Source organism: Mauremys reevesii, linkage group 12 (assembly GCF_016161935.1).
Source record: "Mauremys reevesii isolate NIE-2019 linkage group 12, ASM1616193v1, whole genome shotgun sequence".
NCBI lineage: Eukaryota > Metazoa > Chordata > Testudines > Geoemydidae > Mauremys > Mauremys reevesii.
In genome coordinates, this window is record NC_052634.1 from 13052444 (window position 1) to 13068856 (window position 16413).

Consider the following 16413-nt stretch of genomic DNA (forward strand, 5'->3'; position numbering starts at 1 on the left):
GGCATATGATGGTTACTAACTCAAATTGTAGTGGTTGTTTAGGTTTAACTTGCTTTAATCCTTTCTAATGCAGAAGTTACAAAAAATACCACAGAGCAAACTGTTCCAAGTTGGAAGTCTGTAGCTAAGGTTTTGCCAAATACAAAAATAGTGTTGGTGGTTAGGTGTATGTCAGAGCACAACATAATCAGTTTGCCCTGAGCTTTACCCGGTTGTGTGGGTTTCAGGGCTTTTATTTTCCTACTCTTAGCATTTTGGCCGGAGTATCCAAATTGGGGAACAGTTATAGCTGTGGCTGAGTTGCCCTGAATCTAGTTTCAAATGCATGGTACCCCGAACATAGATTTTAATCTAAACTCTGAAACTGCCTCAACAAAGCTGACACAGTGGAGTGAGTTAGCTGTCATCTCTTCTGAATAAGCAGAAAAGGGCCAGGGAACCCTATAGTCATGGAAAATGCTCATGGCAGCAAATAGCCAGACTACTGAAGCTTTTGGCAACCAGGAATAGCTTCTTCCATGTGACACTAGTCAGTTTAGGAATTGGTTGATCATTAAAATCGTTTAAAGAACATCATTTAGGCAATCCTTTCTTCATGTGAAACTCGTTCACTCTTCTCTGCAGATTCCATGAGCAACTGTTCATTGGCATGCTTTATAAACTTGCATTCAGATTAACCTGTAGGTTTTGGCTAGCATATTTCATTGTTCAGCTTCTCCTACTTTTTGTTCTGAGCTCCAAAAATAGAACTAGAGGCTTTGTATTAAAGCAGGTCTCCAAAGGTGCCTGTTAGTCTAAACTGGGTCATTAAGATTTGTATAGCAACATACAGATTCTTAATGGGGTCAGTAATGAAGTGCTTTGTTGAAGATTTTAATGCTAGTCATCTCTTGAGTTTGAAGGTCAAACATGTATCTGACAAGACAAGAACTGTTATTTGATAGAAACTTTTTGTTTTCCAGTGGGTGAGTTTGTAAGTGATGTCCTCCTGGTTCCAGAGAAGTGCAGATTCTTCCACAAAGAACGGATGGATGTGTGTGAAAGTCATCAGCACTGGCACACTGTGGCTAAAGAGGTAACAGGATTAACATGACTGTCACTAGATCCAGATACAGATGTACTTGGTCTCCTTTATCATTACATCTGAACAATCACAATGTCATCCTCACAGCAGCTCCTGTGAGATAGGAAAGTGCCATTATCCTCACGTTATGGATCTGGAACGTAGGCACTCTGTTACAACTTTCAGAACTTAAGAACCTCAGTCTCCTTGGCTTTCAGTGAGTTGTAGGCTCCTGCATGTCAAGTCACTTGCCCAAGTTCACAATCCTGGTTCTGTGGCAGAGCTGGGAATTGAACACTGGTTTCCCAGTCTAGCACCCTTACTATTGAACTATCCTTCCTCCCAGGAATGAGGACCAGAGTGGTGGTGAGACATTTTCATAGACGTAGCACTCCATTTCCTTAAATGAAAGGTCAGATTTTACAATATGGTGGTTGGAGCTTGGAATTGAGTGCCCATTTTGGAGTAGTGGGAGACAGACTAGCTCCTGTACAAGTCTCCACTTTACAGGCATGTCGCTCTTTCCCATAATGAATAGAGCTCCATCTTTCTCTTTGGCTGATTTGATTTGGCAAGAAATAGGTAAATTCTGTGCACACTCAGCTGGAGTTTAGATATTGGATGGCAATATCTAAATTCACAATACAGAGCATGTACTCATGAGAGACTAAATTAAACCACTTGGTCTTAGTGATAAGATTGAAATGTATCAGCTTTGGAGCAGTAAAGATTATTCCCATTTTTTTCAAAGCTTTCAGAAAGCCAAGCTATTTTTAAGAATTCTGTACCAGTAGACCACCTATTAATAGAGGGCCATCGTGCCAACTTCTAAGTGGTTGGTCCCAGTGAGTTGAATCATTTGCCTTCAACATGCAGTTGACAGCTTCATCCAGATTACAAGCATGGATCGTTCCCTTTGCTTTCCAAAGTATGGATAAAAGAAATACAAAAGAGCTCCAACATACACAACAAAGCTTTCATTATTTCACTCATTGGTCAGGCCATAAAACCATATACATACGCAGTTTCAAATAAACGTGCAGTTAAAGCATCTGCGTGCTGTTCATATTTGGCATTGTACTGAATTGTCCCATTTCCAGATGCAGCATGTTAAAATAAAGTAGTCAATTTTTATGCCTTCTCTCATTCTAGAGAGAAAAGTTAATGAAATGGTCAGCCCAGCTCTAGCTCTGAAGTGCTGCGTGCCTGACATGGAACTTTCTATTCTTTGCCACTAAGGGTACATCTGCAGTAGAAAAACAGAAAAACATGGAAGCAAGTCTCAGGGCCCAGGTCCACTAACTCCGGCGTGCAGGGTGGGGCTAAAAATAGTGTAGATGTCCCTGCTTAGGCTGGAGCCTGGGCTCCGAAACTCGGTGAGAGAGGTGCGTCTGAGCCTGGGCTCCAGTCCAAGTGGGAACATCGGCTCTGCTGTTTCTAGCCTATAGCGCAAGCCTGAGTCAGTTGACCTGGACGCTGCAAAATAAAAAAAAGCCCCAGCAGCGAGTCTGTCATTTATTCTAGAGCCTGGTTATTTACCCATAATTGAACACCTTATTGCCAGAAATAGAGGCATTGGCTGGTCTTATTAGCCACTCTGAGACCCGGCAGACTTGTACCAGCATTAAGCTGCTTAAGGAACTGCTTTCAGTTGCATCCCTGGTCAAACTTAGAGCAGTAATATACAGTATTGGCCAGCTAACCCAGGCTCTTATTAGACAGAAAACAAAGAGAAAAAAAAATAATAAAGTGGGGGAGGGACATATCAGGGTGAGCCACGGTGGAACAGTGTCTGACTTCCTAGATGGTATCTGGGATTGTGGAGCTGGAGGTGGTGGTGGTGATTAGGTCTCTTTCTGGCCTGGTCTAGTTGGGACATCTTTAAGGCTCAGAATGATGAAGGTACAAAGGTGTCATGCTGGATCCCAGGTCCCAGGAGACACTGAGGGTAGCAGCCATGATGGTGAAGCTTGCTCCTTCCTTTTCTCCAATCAGCAGTGTTGTGGTAGCCAGCTTCTCCCCCTGCCCCAAGTCTTTCTGAGGACCTCAAAATGGAGTGATAAGCTTAGTAACCTATCCCTTCATTGTATTGTCCAACAATGCTGCCTAACTTCTGACCACACTGAATTTTGATTCATTGATTTCTAGTCCCACGCTTCTTAAGATCATGCCTGGTAAACGCAGTCCTTCAATTGTATCAGGAAGCCTTTATGTAGGTCTTTGTCCTCCTTTGCACCTTTTCCCATCAGCATCTATGGGATTAGAAAACTTCATAAATGTTTGTACTCACTGTTTCCACAACTGAGCTCACAATTAGGGTAAATTTTTAGGCCCAATTATTGTAAGTGCTTTGGATTATCAACAGCAAGGTGCAAGTCTCAGACATTTCCAAAGCTTTGTCTATGCCATGAAATTTCTTGCCCATTTTTCTGCCCTGTTACACAGGGTTAGATGCAAAAACTAAAAATGCCTCTGGCCTGTCTGCAATACAGTTTACACCATTGGAATTACCACTGGCACTGCCTGAGTGGTAAAGGCTATCTAAACCTCCAGCATGAGGGGGAAGCAATAAATGTGCTGCTTTAAAATACGACTTTTAAATTTCACCCCGACTTCCCTCTCAGGCTTGTTTGACAGAGGGGATGATCCTGCACAGTTATGGCATGCTGCTTCCCTGTGGGGTGGACCAGTTCCATGGCACAGAGTACGTATGCTGCCCTCGGACAAAAATTGTGGATGAAGCTCTTTCCAAAGAGGAAGAGGACGAAGATGAGGATGAAGATGACTACGACCTTTATAAAAGGTAGAGCTTTTGATCACTTTGTAGCGTCTGGGTTAATGTCTTTGCTTACGTAGATTGTAAGTCCCTCGGGCAGGGACAAACCTTTTGTTCTGTTTGTACAGCACCTAGCACAGTGGGTTCCGGTCTCTGATTAGGGCCACTAGGTGCTGTGGTAATACGAGTAACAATGGGGCCACTGGCTCGTTGTTACCAGCGGTGATTGCCATCTCCACCCATGAGGGAAAGAACTTTGTTCTGCTCCTGGATTCAGAGGAAGGGGAATATTATGGCAGTGGAGAGGTCTTGCAGTTCACAGGAGGAAAAACGAATTCACAGCACTTCTCTGAAATGAGTGGAGCACCTCCATCCAAAACCACTCAAAAATGGCTGGCTGCTCTACCAGATGCTTGGCTCCAAATGCTGTAGCCTTTAGTTTAGGTAAGGAAAGCTAATTGGGGGACGAGGTATTTTAAAAACCCCTTTGAGCTAGAGGCTGAAAGAAGCTATGGCTCTACTAGGTGTATCTGTAATGAGGAGAACTGTAGCTGCTGCTGATTGGGTGAACAACGGTCAGTACATTTATACTCCCATCTCTCATGCTTTTAAGATAGATGAAAAGAGAATCATTATTCTTGTACATCAGTGATTAGCATGAACTTTCCCTGTTAATTGTATCCCTCTAGTGAGTTCCCAACAGAGCCAGATGTGGAAGTCCTCACAAGAAGAACTGTGGAGGAGGATGAGGAGGAAGAGGATGAGGAAGAGGAGGAAGTGGTGGAAGATCGGGATTACTATTATGATAACTATAAAGTAGATGATTACAATGAAGAGACCCCTACTGAGTCCAGCAATGACAGGTCTCTTTCTGAAAAGGAAATCATCAGTGACATGAAAGGTAAGTCATGCTCCACAGCGTACATGACTCCTGGCTCCCTCAGGCTGGCTGTCCAGTTGATCTTGTTACCTCTGCCTCAGTGATAGTGCTTTCGATCCATCCAACAGATTCCACTGTGGAGGCCTTAATTGCCAAATTGGTCATCAAAGAAAAGCTGATGCTTATGTTTCAAATGTTGAAGGTGACACTAACTCTCTAGAGCATGGCCCATATGTTGCCAATTAATGGTAGTCTTATTGGCAGAAAGCCCAGTGGCTGGCACAGAGAACAAATATTTCCACCCAGGTGCAGTGTTGAGTCAGGAAACAGTACTTGCATAGGCTAATATTAGGAGAGACTATAGATAGACTATCTTGGGGCACTCAGCTGACTGGAATATCTTCCTAGGTTTGAGTGGCCAGCCTTGATTTGTCTTTTCATGGATTCCAGAAAACTAAAACTGTTGGGCCAGGGTCTCGTCTGATGTAAACTTTGAGTATAATGGAGCTACACTGATTTACACCAGCTCAGATTCTGGCCCCTTTACCTTGAACAAGATGTTTCCAGTAGTTGCTTCCTTTCCTGCTCTATTTTAAACAACCTAGGTCTGCATAAAATCCTTCTCTTCCTTAGAAAAACTGAACCCAGTCCAACCAACCGCACCTCTTTATCTAAATATTTGCAGTAGCTCTTGTCAGGGGCAGGCGCTCTTGCTGCGGAGCATCTGCAACTGTGTTGTGATTCCATGCTGTAAATTCTTATGTTGAGTGTCTCTCTGCAGAGGGAGGGGGCAAGAGTGAAATTCAATTAACTACAGATGACTGAGTCACTGCTAGCAGTTTGTGTCTTCCGGGTAAAACTCCTGCTGGTAACGTGCCAGTGTGCTGCAGATAATTTCACTGAAACAGTACTTTGTATGTGGGGTTATCGGAGATCTGCCGATGTTAAAATAGACTTGGAACAGGGTGACCTGTGTAGCTGGCTAGCTTCTGAAAGGTGTCTGTTCCAGGGATGCCCAATTTATTTCCCTCTACAGTGCTTCAAAGAAATGAGGATGCCTGCTGTAATCCTGCATCTAAACAGAGCCACTTGTGCTGACTGCTTACTGCAGAGATGTCCATTTCTGTGTAAAATGCTGTAGCTATAATAGTTGTCTTGAATTCTCCTGCTTAATCCCCAGGCTTTTTAAAACTCTAAAATCCAGCTGCTGCTATCCTCCAGTGACATGTTCCATGTGTATAGCCTGCATTTTCCACTTTCTTTTATACCTGTGCAGCTCTGAATTCAAGCTTCCATCCAAATAAACTGCAATGGAATAGGTCTTCCCTGTCGAATATCTCATGCAGCACTGAAAGGCTTTCCTTCCATCATATCTTGAGCATTTTAAACAGTGGAAGCTCTGTCATTGGGGCACATGGGGGATGGCCCCACAACCTCTGAAATTTATCTGTAGCCCAGTTCAGTGCTCTGCTCCACCTATTTGGTTTAAAGAGAATAGCTCTTGCAGATGAAGGCTCCATGTTGGGCCAGTTGCTCCAGTGTTCCAGACTGTGCATTGCTCATGCTCTAAATCAGCAGCAGTAGCAGCACTGTTCTGGTAGCCTCAGCAGAACACTGAGGCACTTTCAAGAGTGCCCCCAAAAAAGCATGTTGCAGAGTGAGGCAAGGAGCAGTGCCGCAGCAGAATTTCTCACCTAGAGCCAGCAGTGACTTTTAAATCGCTTAGCAAAGCCTGTACTCCTCACTAGCTGATGTTCTAACCCGTCTCCACACAGCTGTCTGCTCCCAGGAGGCGATGACAGGTCCCTGCCGGGCTGTGATGCCTCGTTGGTACTTCGACCTATACAAGAGAAAATGCATTCGCTTTATATATGGAGGCTGCGGAGGCAACAGGAACAATTTTGAGTCAGAGGAATATTGTATGGCTGTGTGTAAAAAGATGAGTAAGTCCTGCCTGCCACTGGCCCTTTTGCAGCAAGCCACTGTCCTGTCTGGCATTTGGTGTTTCCTCCTCCTTGCCTAAGTCAATTGAGGATACATGTGTAGCCCGTCCTGTTGGTTCTGGTGTTTGCAGTAGTTCTGTCTGTCCTTTTGCAGCAGTCTCCTCTTGTCTCTGTGCTTCTCTAGATTTTTTTTTTTAGGTTAAAGTTCCTTCCTACAGCTAGGGAAAACTGGCTTCTCAACATGTACTGTCTGTCTCTCTCCAACCTAAGCCCACAGTTGGCCTGCAAACTTAATGAACACAGGGCTCAATTATCCTCTTCTAGATTTGTAGCAGGGACTGGGAAACTTCTTTAGTCTCTATTCTTGTTATAAAACTTCTCCATTTGTTCATTCATCCAGCTGGTAGAGACTTCTTGCCTTCCCCGGTCAGAGTATGATGTATCTGTTCAACCAATCACTCTGGCAATGTAGACTGTTAGTCAAAATTCTTCTGGTAAGAAGTTTTTCTGACTGGTGCACTTCGGAAAATCCTCACTAAAGTAATACAGAATTTTGGTTCCCACCTTCTGCTCCATTAGAAATATGAAAAGCGATTTAACCCTTGTATTTGATAGCTGGAGGTTGTTGGCATCAGTTTCTGCTGGCTTTTATGGCAGATGATAAAACTACCAAAAACATTTTAACCTCCTTATTAATCTTATTGTTGAACTCCAGCACTTCCACTTCAGCTGCTGTGAAAGCCCTTTGAAAGGCTTTTTGTGTTATCTGGGGCTTGGCAGTCTGTCTATACAGCCATAATCCTGTTTACAAAATGAGCTTCATGGAAGTGCATTAGATTGGGCTGATCTGACTGAAGTGGTGAAATAAAAGCTGCGGCTGTCAGGAGCTTTTTGTACAAAAGTTTGTCCTGTCCCAGAGGGATTTGGGGATGGAAATTGAGGTCTCCATTTCAGCGATGCTATGAGCAGGCCCAGGATACAACACGTATCTGGCCATGGCACTTACATGAAGAAATAATGCCTGTTTTACAGTCTTGCCAATGTTTCACCTAATAATTGTCCCCATTGGACTGGGAGGTTGTGGATTCAGGTGCACACTGGGACTAAATCTCCTATCCAGTGCCGATGCTAAAGTGCAGGATGAAATGAGGCCTGTGCTGTTTGAGGTTTGCAGTCTCTTATTAGATGTTAAGCAGAGGTCCTACCTGCCTGTATTTTAAGGCAGGCCAGTTGGTTCTGTCCCACTTCAAAATAAATAAGGGCTAACCCAGTGTTCCTGTCACTCACCCTCTCCACACCCCCATTTCACCCCACAAGCTCTAATATCCAAGGTTGTGTGTGACTGAATATGCAGTAGCTGCCATGCTTGGCATGGTCCGTTTGGGAAAGGCTTTGTGGTGTATGACTTCATATCAGGATCCTCCATGTAATTGCTCCTCTTGCCAAATTTGAATGCTTCAAGAAGATGGGAGACTTCCTTGCTTTCCAGTTGATTGGCCAAATTGAAGTCGTCTTCCTGAACATCCTCCTGTTGCTGTCCTGTCTCATTCCATTGCCTGCTAGTCCTGCTTGGTGCATCTGATAGGGCAAGAAGGATTGAGACGTATAAGCCCTTGTTCCATGGGAATGGGTTGCTCCTTTAATATTTCTGTGGGGGATTCCCTGATGTGATCATGGAGTGTGCTGATGCTGTTGAGCCTGTTTGTCAGTGAGCAGCTAATGTAGAAAATGTCATATTCAGGCAGAGACAAACTGGCGTGGCAAGGAAGAGAAAGTTCTTTGTTCTGCAGTCCTAGCGTAGCTCCGTTGCTGAGTAACACTTGCCTCAGAATTAACGTGAAGACTGGACAGATGCTGGTGGCCCCAGTGCGTTACTATGTGTGTTTGGAATGTTGTAACTTACTGATGTTGTGCAGCGAATTGGCAATTTAATGATACCAAAATGAAGTCCTGGTAGGTAGTGGTTCAACGCACTGTTTGACAGAGGGTGAACTCTGCAGGTGTGAAGGTGCCTCTCCCTCCCCACCCCTTGCAATCATTATCACAGTAGGCTAACCCAGGACTGTAGAAATTGTTTGAGCCACTCACTTTCTTTTTCCAGTTCCCCCTACTCCTGTACCCACTGATGATGTGGATGTGTACTTTGAAACCCCAGCTGATGATAATGAGCATGCCCGCTTCCAGAAAGCGAAGGAGCAGCTGGAAGTGCGACACCACAACCGCATGGACCGGGTGAGTGTCTCACGTCATCACGTTCATCTGAGCTGCACGATTGCTGCCTGTCTTCTACTATACAGATCCAATGGCTGATTACCTTCTGTGTTGCTTTTGCAACATGACCCCACAGCTTTGTGGTTGGTTTTTCTTTAAGTTCACCTCCTAGGTGTTGAGACAGAAGTCAGCAGCAGTAACAAACTGGCTGCCCTTTTGGGGTTAAATGCTAAGATTAGACCCTGGGTTGGTTAGAAACATCTGCCAGTGATGCAGCAGTCTTGTTAGATCTCTGATTGTAATACAGCATTGCGAGGTATTAATCTCACCATGTGTGCCTGTAAAAACAAGCTAGTCCAGAAATACATACATGAAATAAGTTTTTTGGTTTTTTTTCTGTGCCTTGCTGAACTGTGCTCCTCTCTGCCTGCTTAGGTGAAAAAAGAATGGGAGGAAGCAGAATATGAATCCAAGAATCTTCCTAAGGCGGAGAGGCAAACTCTCATTCAGGTAAGAGTTGAGACATCTAAAAGGGGGAGCTGATTCCGTTCCCAGAGGTTCAGTGCCTGGCATCTGTCCTCGCCTGAGTAAGCTAGATAGCTTGTCAGTGTTCAAAGCCAAAAGCACAGTGAGTGAAAAGCAGTCCTTCCCTTAGTCGGATGAACATGTAGTAGAGGGAGATTTGATTCAATTGCATCTTTTGGTCTGAAAACTGGAAATGGTGCAATGTACAGTTGCCCCCGCCTCTACTAGCAGGACCATCAAGCATGTCAGCAGCCCTGCCAAAAGGGAACTCTAAACCTCCTGCGTTCATTTTGCTCAGCTGTGCTTGCAAATGAACCCACAGCCCTGTTCAGTCTGGCTCTGACATTCTCTGTGGACACAGGTTTCCTATTTGTACAGATCCAGTGAAAACCCATGAGGCTGAAAATCAATGGCTTCCTTGCAAACTGCTGAACTCCTGCTTTGTGAGAATGAAATCTCAGTGGAGACCTAGGGTTTGTGATGGGTATAGAATCTTGCGATAGTTGGCTGCCATAGACTCGAACTAGGCTAAGGATAGCTGTTACATTTTCTCTTACAGTAGGCTAAGGCCTCTTTCTCTAGTGTGGTCTGTTCACATGGTTTTGTAAATCCTCTCTGAAGCCTGTATCTTTTCTCTACCAATCTTATTCCTAGTTTGGGAAATAGTTTATTTTTTGGTTTCTAATGGCGCATACCAAAACTTAACGTAGTGTTTCTATGGTCATCGTGGTGTGATGCATAGTGTTGACAATGGTTTACTACTGCCAGGGAGTGTGCTCTCTCAGACTTTGAGTACCTATAGGTGGACAGATGTTAGATATGGTGCCTTTCATAAAATTCAATTAATAGCCCTACGAGGGAAGGAGATGGTATTATAAAATGGGGATACAAATGAGGGATAGGTGGATTCTTAAATTATCAAGTCTGTACTAGAGCTGAAATATGATCCAAATCATCTGATTCCAAACTGGATGCTCCAGCTGCAAGACCCCCTGCCTTCTCCACAAACAGTTGAAATTGTTGTGAAGTACATTTGAAAGACATATTGGGACTATCATTTTAAACAGCACATTTGAAGTCAAAATGAGTCCTCTGTGTCCTTCTCTCCTTACTGTTGGATGCCTTGGGCAGGGAGTGTGGGATGGGACCATCTCAGTACACTCAAAGGAATTAGATTAGCAAGAGTAGGCGTTCTTGCTCAGTTCGTTCCTCTCTGTTGCTACAGTGCTGTAGCAAACTTACACAAGCTCTGTTTCTCTCCTTTCCAGCACTTCCAGGCAATGGTTAAATCTCTAGAGAAAGAGGCAGCCAGCGAGAAGCAGCAGCTTGTGGAGACTCACCTGGCTCGAGTGGAAGCTATGTTGAATGACCGCCGTCGGATTGCCTTGGAGAACTACTTGGCTGCCCTGCAAGCTGACCCCCCACGAGTGAGTCGTGTTGGAGCATTTTGAGAGTGACATGAACTGTGATCACATGGGCTGAGATGGGGAAGGCTGGAACGAGCCTTGTGGGGGCATGGGTTAGCATGCTGTGAAAGCAGATGCTTAGGAAGCTGTGCCAAATCATGGTAACTGGTACCAAAGGCCTATCAGCAGAGCATCTAAATTCATGTCTAGAAAATTGCACTTACTTCTCCCTACATTCATACTTTAGGCATAGCTGTTTGTGCCCAATACACTTACCGTAAAAGGAGATGAGCTAAGAGATGTTCTGTCAGTACTAAAACGGAGTAGAGAACTTTAAATATATATTTCAGTGTAATGGTTGGATGGGATCCTGTTCTTTGTGCCACCAATAGGATTTTAACTCTTCTTAAATTCTGCAGCCCCACCGCATCCTCCAAGCCCTGAAGCGTTACGTCCGTGCCGAGAACAAGGACCGTCTGCACACTGTCCGCCATTATCAGCATGTCCTGGCAGTTGACCCAGAAAAGGCTGCACAGATGAAATCTCAGGTACAAAAGAATGTTTCTGTCAAGGGAACATTATTACTCCAGGGGTGGTTCTTGGAGACTGTCTCTAGAAAAGGACAGATTCTGAAAAAGCCTATCTCCATGCTAATTGGTTAACCAGCTGAATACCTTAGTAGCTTGACATCTTTGTGCACTGAAGAGGAACTCTCATTTCCCATTCTGAATGCATGCTGGTTGGTGCTAAAGATGCTATCCTTGCAGCTTTCCTTAGCACCTACCCGAATGTTAAATACTTCCTGTTCAGATAGTACCCTGGAATAGTCTACAGTTTAGCCATGCATTATCCACAACATCTGGCCAGTTCAACTGTAAGTAGTTTGTACAATATCTGCCCTTCAGCCCTTAGCTAACTTCTGTGGTTTTATATTCAAAAATTTGTTGGAGTAACATTGAAGGCCAACCCAAGATCATAACCCTATTGTGCTAGATCCTGTACATGCATATAGTAAAAGATTGTCCCTGTTCCAAAACGCTTACACATGCTTAGACGAGACAAGTTGGGGAGGGGAAACAGGCACACAGAGAGAAACTGACGTGCCAGAGGTTTGTGATGGAACTGAAAATGGAACCCAGGCCTCATGAGCCCCTGTCTTGTGCCCTAGCCACTGGACCATGCTGCTGTTCCTCTTTCTAAAAAAGCCTTTTTCCCCGATGCGCTGTGAAACACCCACACAAACGAAAGGGAACAGGCTGCATTGGGGAGACAGCGATACAGACTACGCAGAAACCAGTATCGTTCGTTAGTGTCTCTAATAGTAACCTGAGGCTTTACTTGTACTAATGCGAGGCAAAATTTCAGAGAAGTGTGGGCTTTGGGAGTGAGACTAGGACTGGGGCTTATCCCTAGATCTCCCCCACTGTTGGTATTCAGAAGTTAATCTAAGTATCATGTTTCCACTTGCAGGAGTTCTTTGGGTATCTGGTTTCACGAACTTCAGGTTGATTTGAGGTGCTGGTGATGGACTTGGAACTTTTTGTCTTTAGATCTTTTTGTCTCAAACTCTTCCCTGTCTGTTGGTTTACACCCATTAGACAGGGTTCCAGAGTAAATACAATACTGGCTCCTAATGAAGAATAGCCAGTACTCTTTGGAGACAGCCCAGTATATCAAATACACATCCCCTGACTCCTTTGTTCTTGTACTGACAAAGCCCCACAGTGGGGTATGTGAACTGCAGGCTTAAGCTAAGACCTAAACAGCCCTTAATTCATTCCAAAGGCTTCAGTGTCAACAAATTGACATGTGAGGAATGTGGGTGGTACAGTTCAATTTCAATTCGCTTTACTTTTCAATGCACTTTAAGCTTCTCAGTCGATTTGTTTGATTGACAGGTGGCCACATGTAAAATTAAATTGCTTTCATCCTAGCTTTTAAAGGTCAGATTCACTTCTGACTATAAAAGCTGGTCCATTCAACTCATTAATTTCCTTCAACATTTGGCCATCCATATTAATGGTTTCTCTAGTCCACATGATCCTTGATCATGTAGCACCCTCTCTGGGTGAAGTTTGGAGTTACTGTTAAATTTAACATGAGCTAATGGGTGAACTGAGGCTGTGTACAATGTGACCCAATTTTCAAATGATGACAGTGAATTGCTGCATATAGGCATATGTATTGGGCTGAGAAGTGCATAAAATGCCCCATGTCCTAATTTAGATGTCCTTGTTTGAAAATTGGACTTAAATTCCGCTAGAACAAAGTCTAAACCATGGCAGTTTTGTGACTTGTAAAGCAGCAGCATGACCAAGACCCTGGTCTACCCAGAAGCTGTGTGTAGACTCAGCGTTGTATTGCCAAAACCATGCTTTTTGTTTGCCTTGTAAACATTCTCCCCATCCTCTGGGTCTGCACTCAGGTGCAGTCTGTTGGAACAGAGGCTCTGCCCTGTACACCTTAGCATACTTAGGGGTCTCCACTGCCAAACAGAGGCAGGCTTTTCAATTTACTTATTGTCTGCAGTTACATGAAACAATATTTAATATTGACCATAGTTAACGTATATCAGAAGCATCAAGTTGTATGCTTCTGGGGGAAAACTGATTGCAGCAGGGGCCAGGGAGGAATCCCACTTCCTACACCAATGTGCATATGGCTTGTTTGTTGCTTTGTGGAGGCTGCCTTCCTGTGGAGCATGGTATAAGCCAGTGCCACAGTTGGGATATCTGACTTGATGGACCAGTGGATTCAGTCTGATTTCTTAGGGCAAATCCTGTGGTCCTGTTTCTGTAAGATGATACAGATGTATTACCTTCAATGGCTCTTAAATTGGCCCTTATGTGTTGTCAGGTGATGACACACCTCCATGTGATTGAAGAGAGGATGAATCAAAGCCTATCTCTGCTCTACAAGGTACCATATGTGGCTGAAGAAATCCAGGATGAGATCGGTTAGTATCTCTCTCTGCTGGTGCTCATGCATTAGGATAGCCCAAAAAATAAAACTACGGTGCCCGCATTTCTTAGGGCAAAGTGTGCCCCAGAAGGATCATTGTCTAAGATTCAAATCACCAGGGCCTGATGAAGTGCATCCTAGAATACTCAAGGAGCTGACAGGAGATATCTGAGCCATTAGCAATTATCTTTGAAAAGTCATGGAGGACGGGAGACATTCCAGAAGCCTGGAAAAGGGCAAATATAGTGCCCATCTATAAAAAGGAAAATAAGGACAACCCAGGGATTACAGACAGTCAGCTTAACTTCTGTACCTGGAAAGATAATGGAGCAAATAATGAAGCAATCTGTTTGCAAACACCTGGAAGATAATAAGGTGATAAGTAGCAGTCAGCGTGGATTTGTCAAGAACAAATCGTGTCAAACCCACCTGATAGCTTTCTTTAACAGGGTAAAAAGCCTTATGGATGGGGGGAAGCAGTAGATGTGGTATATCTTGACTTTAGTAAGGCTTTTGATACTGTTTCGCATGACCTTCTCATAAACTAGGGAAATGCAACCTAGATGGACCTACTATAAGGTGGGTGCATAACTGGTTTGAAAATCATTCCCAGAGAGTGGTACACCAATGCTGAAATGGCATAATGTGTGGGGTCCAGCAGGGATCAGTTCTGGGTCCAGTTCTGTTCAATATCTGCATCAATGATTGAGATAATGGCATAGAGAGTACCCTTATAAAGTTTGTGGACTAAACCAAGCTGGGCAGGGTTGCAGGTGCTTTGGAAGTTGGAATTAAAATTCAAAATGATCTGGAGAAATGGTCTGAAGTACTGCACTTAGGAAGGAACAATCAGTTGCACACATACAAACTGGGAAAGTACTGCCTAGGAAAGAGTACTGGGGAAAGGGATATGGGGATCATAGTGAATCACAAGCTAAATGAGTCAATAGTGTAACACTGTTGCGAAAAAAGCAAACATCATTCTGGGATGTATTAGCAGGAGTATTGTAAGCAAGACATAAGAAGCAATTCTTCCACTCTACTCCATGGTGATTAGGCTTCAGCTGGAGAATTGTGTTCTGTTCTGGGCACCATATTTCAGGAAAGATGTGGACAAATTGGAGAAGATCCAGAGAAGAGCAATAAAAACGATTAAAGGTCTAGAAAACATGACCTGTGAGAGAAGATGGAAAAATTGGGTTTGTTTAGTCTGGAGAAGACCAGGAGGGGACATAACAGTTCAAGTACATAAAAAGTTGTTACAAGGGGGAGGGAGAGCAATTGTTCTTAACCTCTGAGGATAGGACAAGAAGCACTGGGCTTAAATTGCAGCAAGGGTGGTTTAAGTTGGACATGAGGAAAAACTTCCGAACTGTCAGGGTGATTAAGCACTGGAATAAATTGCTTAGGGAGGTTGTGGAATCATTGGGGATTTTTAAGAGCAGGTTGGACAAATACCTGTCACGGATGGTCTAGATAATACTTAGTCCTGCCATGAGTGCAGGGGACTGGACTAGATGACCTCTCGAGGTCCCTTCCGGTTCTGAGAGTCTATGCTCTAGTTCAACCACAAGTGGTCTGGCTGATGCAGGCATTGAATGGTAAAAATTCTCTGGCCTATGCTATATAGGAGACAAGCTGTTTGGAAAGGGTCACTTTTGGCTTTAAACTGTGAAGCTATAAAAGTCTACAAAAATGTTGCAATAACTTAAGTCTCCTCCTTTCTTCCCTGTTCTTGGGTAGAAAGGAGATTAGTGAGTACAAGCGGATCCCTGCCCTATATCGGAGTGTCAGACTCTCATTCACCCTCACCATACACTCCTTAGCTCAAATGTCTCTTGGTTCAGATTGTACCACTATCTCTAGCCAGTGTCTTTATTGATAGCTCAGGATGGGGATCCTCCTTCAGACTTGACACAAGTCTTAAAAGTCTGACAACCCACAGGAAGACCAGCTTCCCTCACTGCCCCACACCAACTACATTTAAAGGATCGTGCATCCCTCCTTTTCCCCCCCAGCTGACTCAGTCTATATGTACTCAATCCCTTTTATTCAAAGTCTACCCCTCTTCCATAAGCACTCAGCTATTACACTGAGGGGCACCAATATGAAAATTTAGGTAGACCCTGTGGGAGAATTCTAATCCTTAAGCAATGCAAGGTGTTGAAACAAAGGGACACAAGTTGGCATTGTCTAAAGAACAAACCATTAGCTGGCTGAGTTATAATCCTAATTCTGGTGTGTTGAGTGTCCTTAAAGACCAGCTGAATGTTGCTGCTACACAGCACATTACCAAAATGGCAGGAGTTTTCTATAGGAGGAAGCTATTGCCTTTCTAAAACCCGGGCCATACAGACAATGGTGGGGTAGCTCAGTGGTTTGAGCATTGGCCTGCTAAACCCAGGGTTGTGAGTTCAATCCTTGAGGGGGCCACTTAGGGATCTGGGGCAAAAATCTGTACTTGGTCCTGCTAGTGAAGGCAGGGGGCTGGACTCAATGACCTTTCAAGGTCCCTTCCAGTTCTAGGAGATAGGTATATCTCTAATTATTAATTATTAATTAAGATGATTCAAACATTCTTTGAGAGAGGCTAGGAAGTTTTCAGGTTGGTTCAACTTAGTTTCCCATTGCAGACATTCATGCTGCAG

At 44.0% G+C, this 16413-nt stretch overlaps 1 protein-coding gene across 7 annotated transcripts in view; it reads left to right on the forward strand.

Annotated features, from left to right (window-relative positions):
* The window catches only part of APLP2 (amyloid beta precursor like protein 2), a 68472-nt gene that overhangs the window by 44308 nt on the left and 7751 nt on the right, over window positions 1–16413 (forward strand). For 4 of the 7 annotated variants that reach the window (XM_039496639.1, XM_039496637.1, XM_039496638.1 and 1 more), the window contains exons 4-12: window positions 963–1075; window positions 3688–3866; window positions 4529–4740; window positions 6495–6662; window positions 8764–8894; window positions 9309–9383; window positions 10667–10825; window positions 11224–11352; window positions 13661–13760. In XM_039496639.1, coding sequence (XP_039352573.1) covers window positions 963–1075; window positions 3688–3866; window positions 4529–4740; window positions 6495–6662; window positions 8764–8894; window positions 9309–9383; window positions 10667–10825; window positions 11224–11352; window positions 13661–13760 — 1266 coding nt within the window. The remainder of the gene's footprint in view (window positions 1–962; window positions 1076–3687; window positions 3867–4528; window positions 4741–6494; window positions 6663–8763; window positions 8895–9308; window positions 9384–10666; window positions 10826–11223; window positions 11353–13660; window positions 13761–16413) is intronic. The other 3 variants (XM_039496641.1, XM_039496643.1, XM_039496642.1) reach the window with 1 other exon arrangement.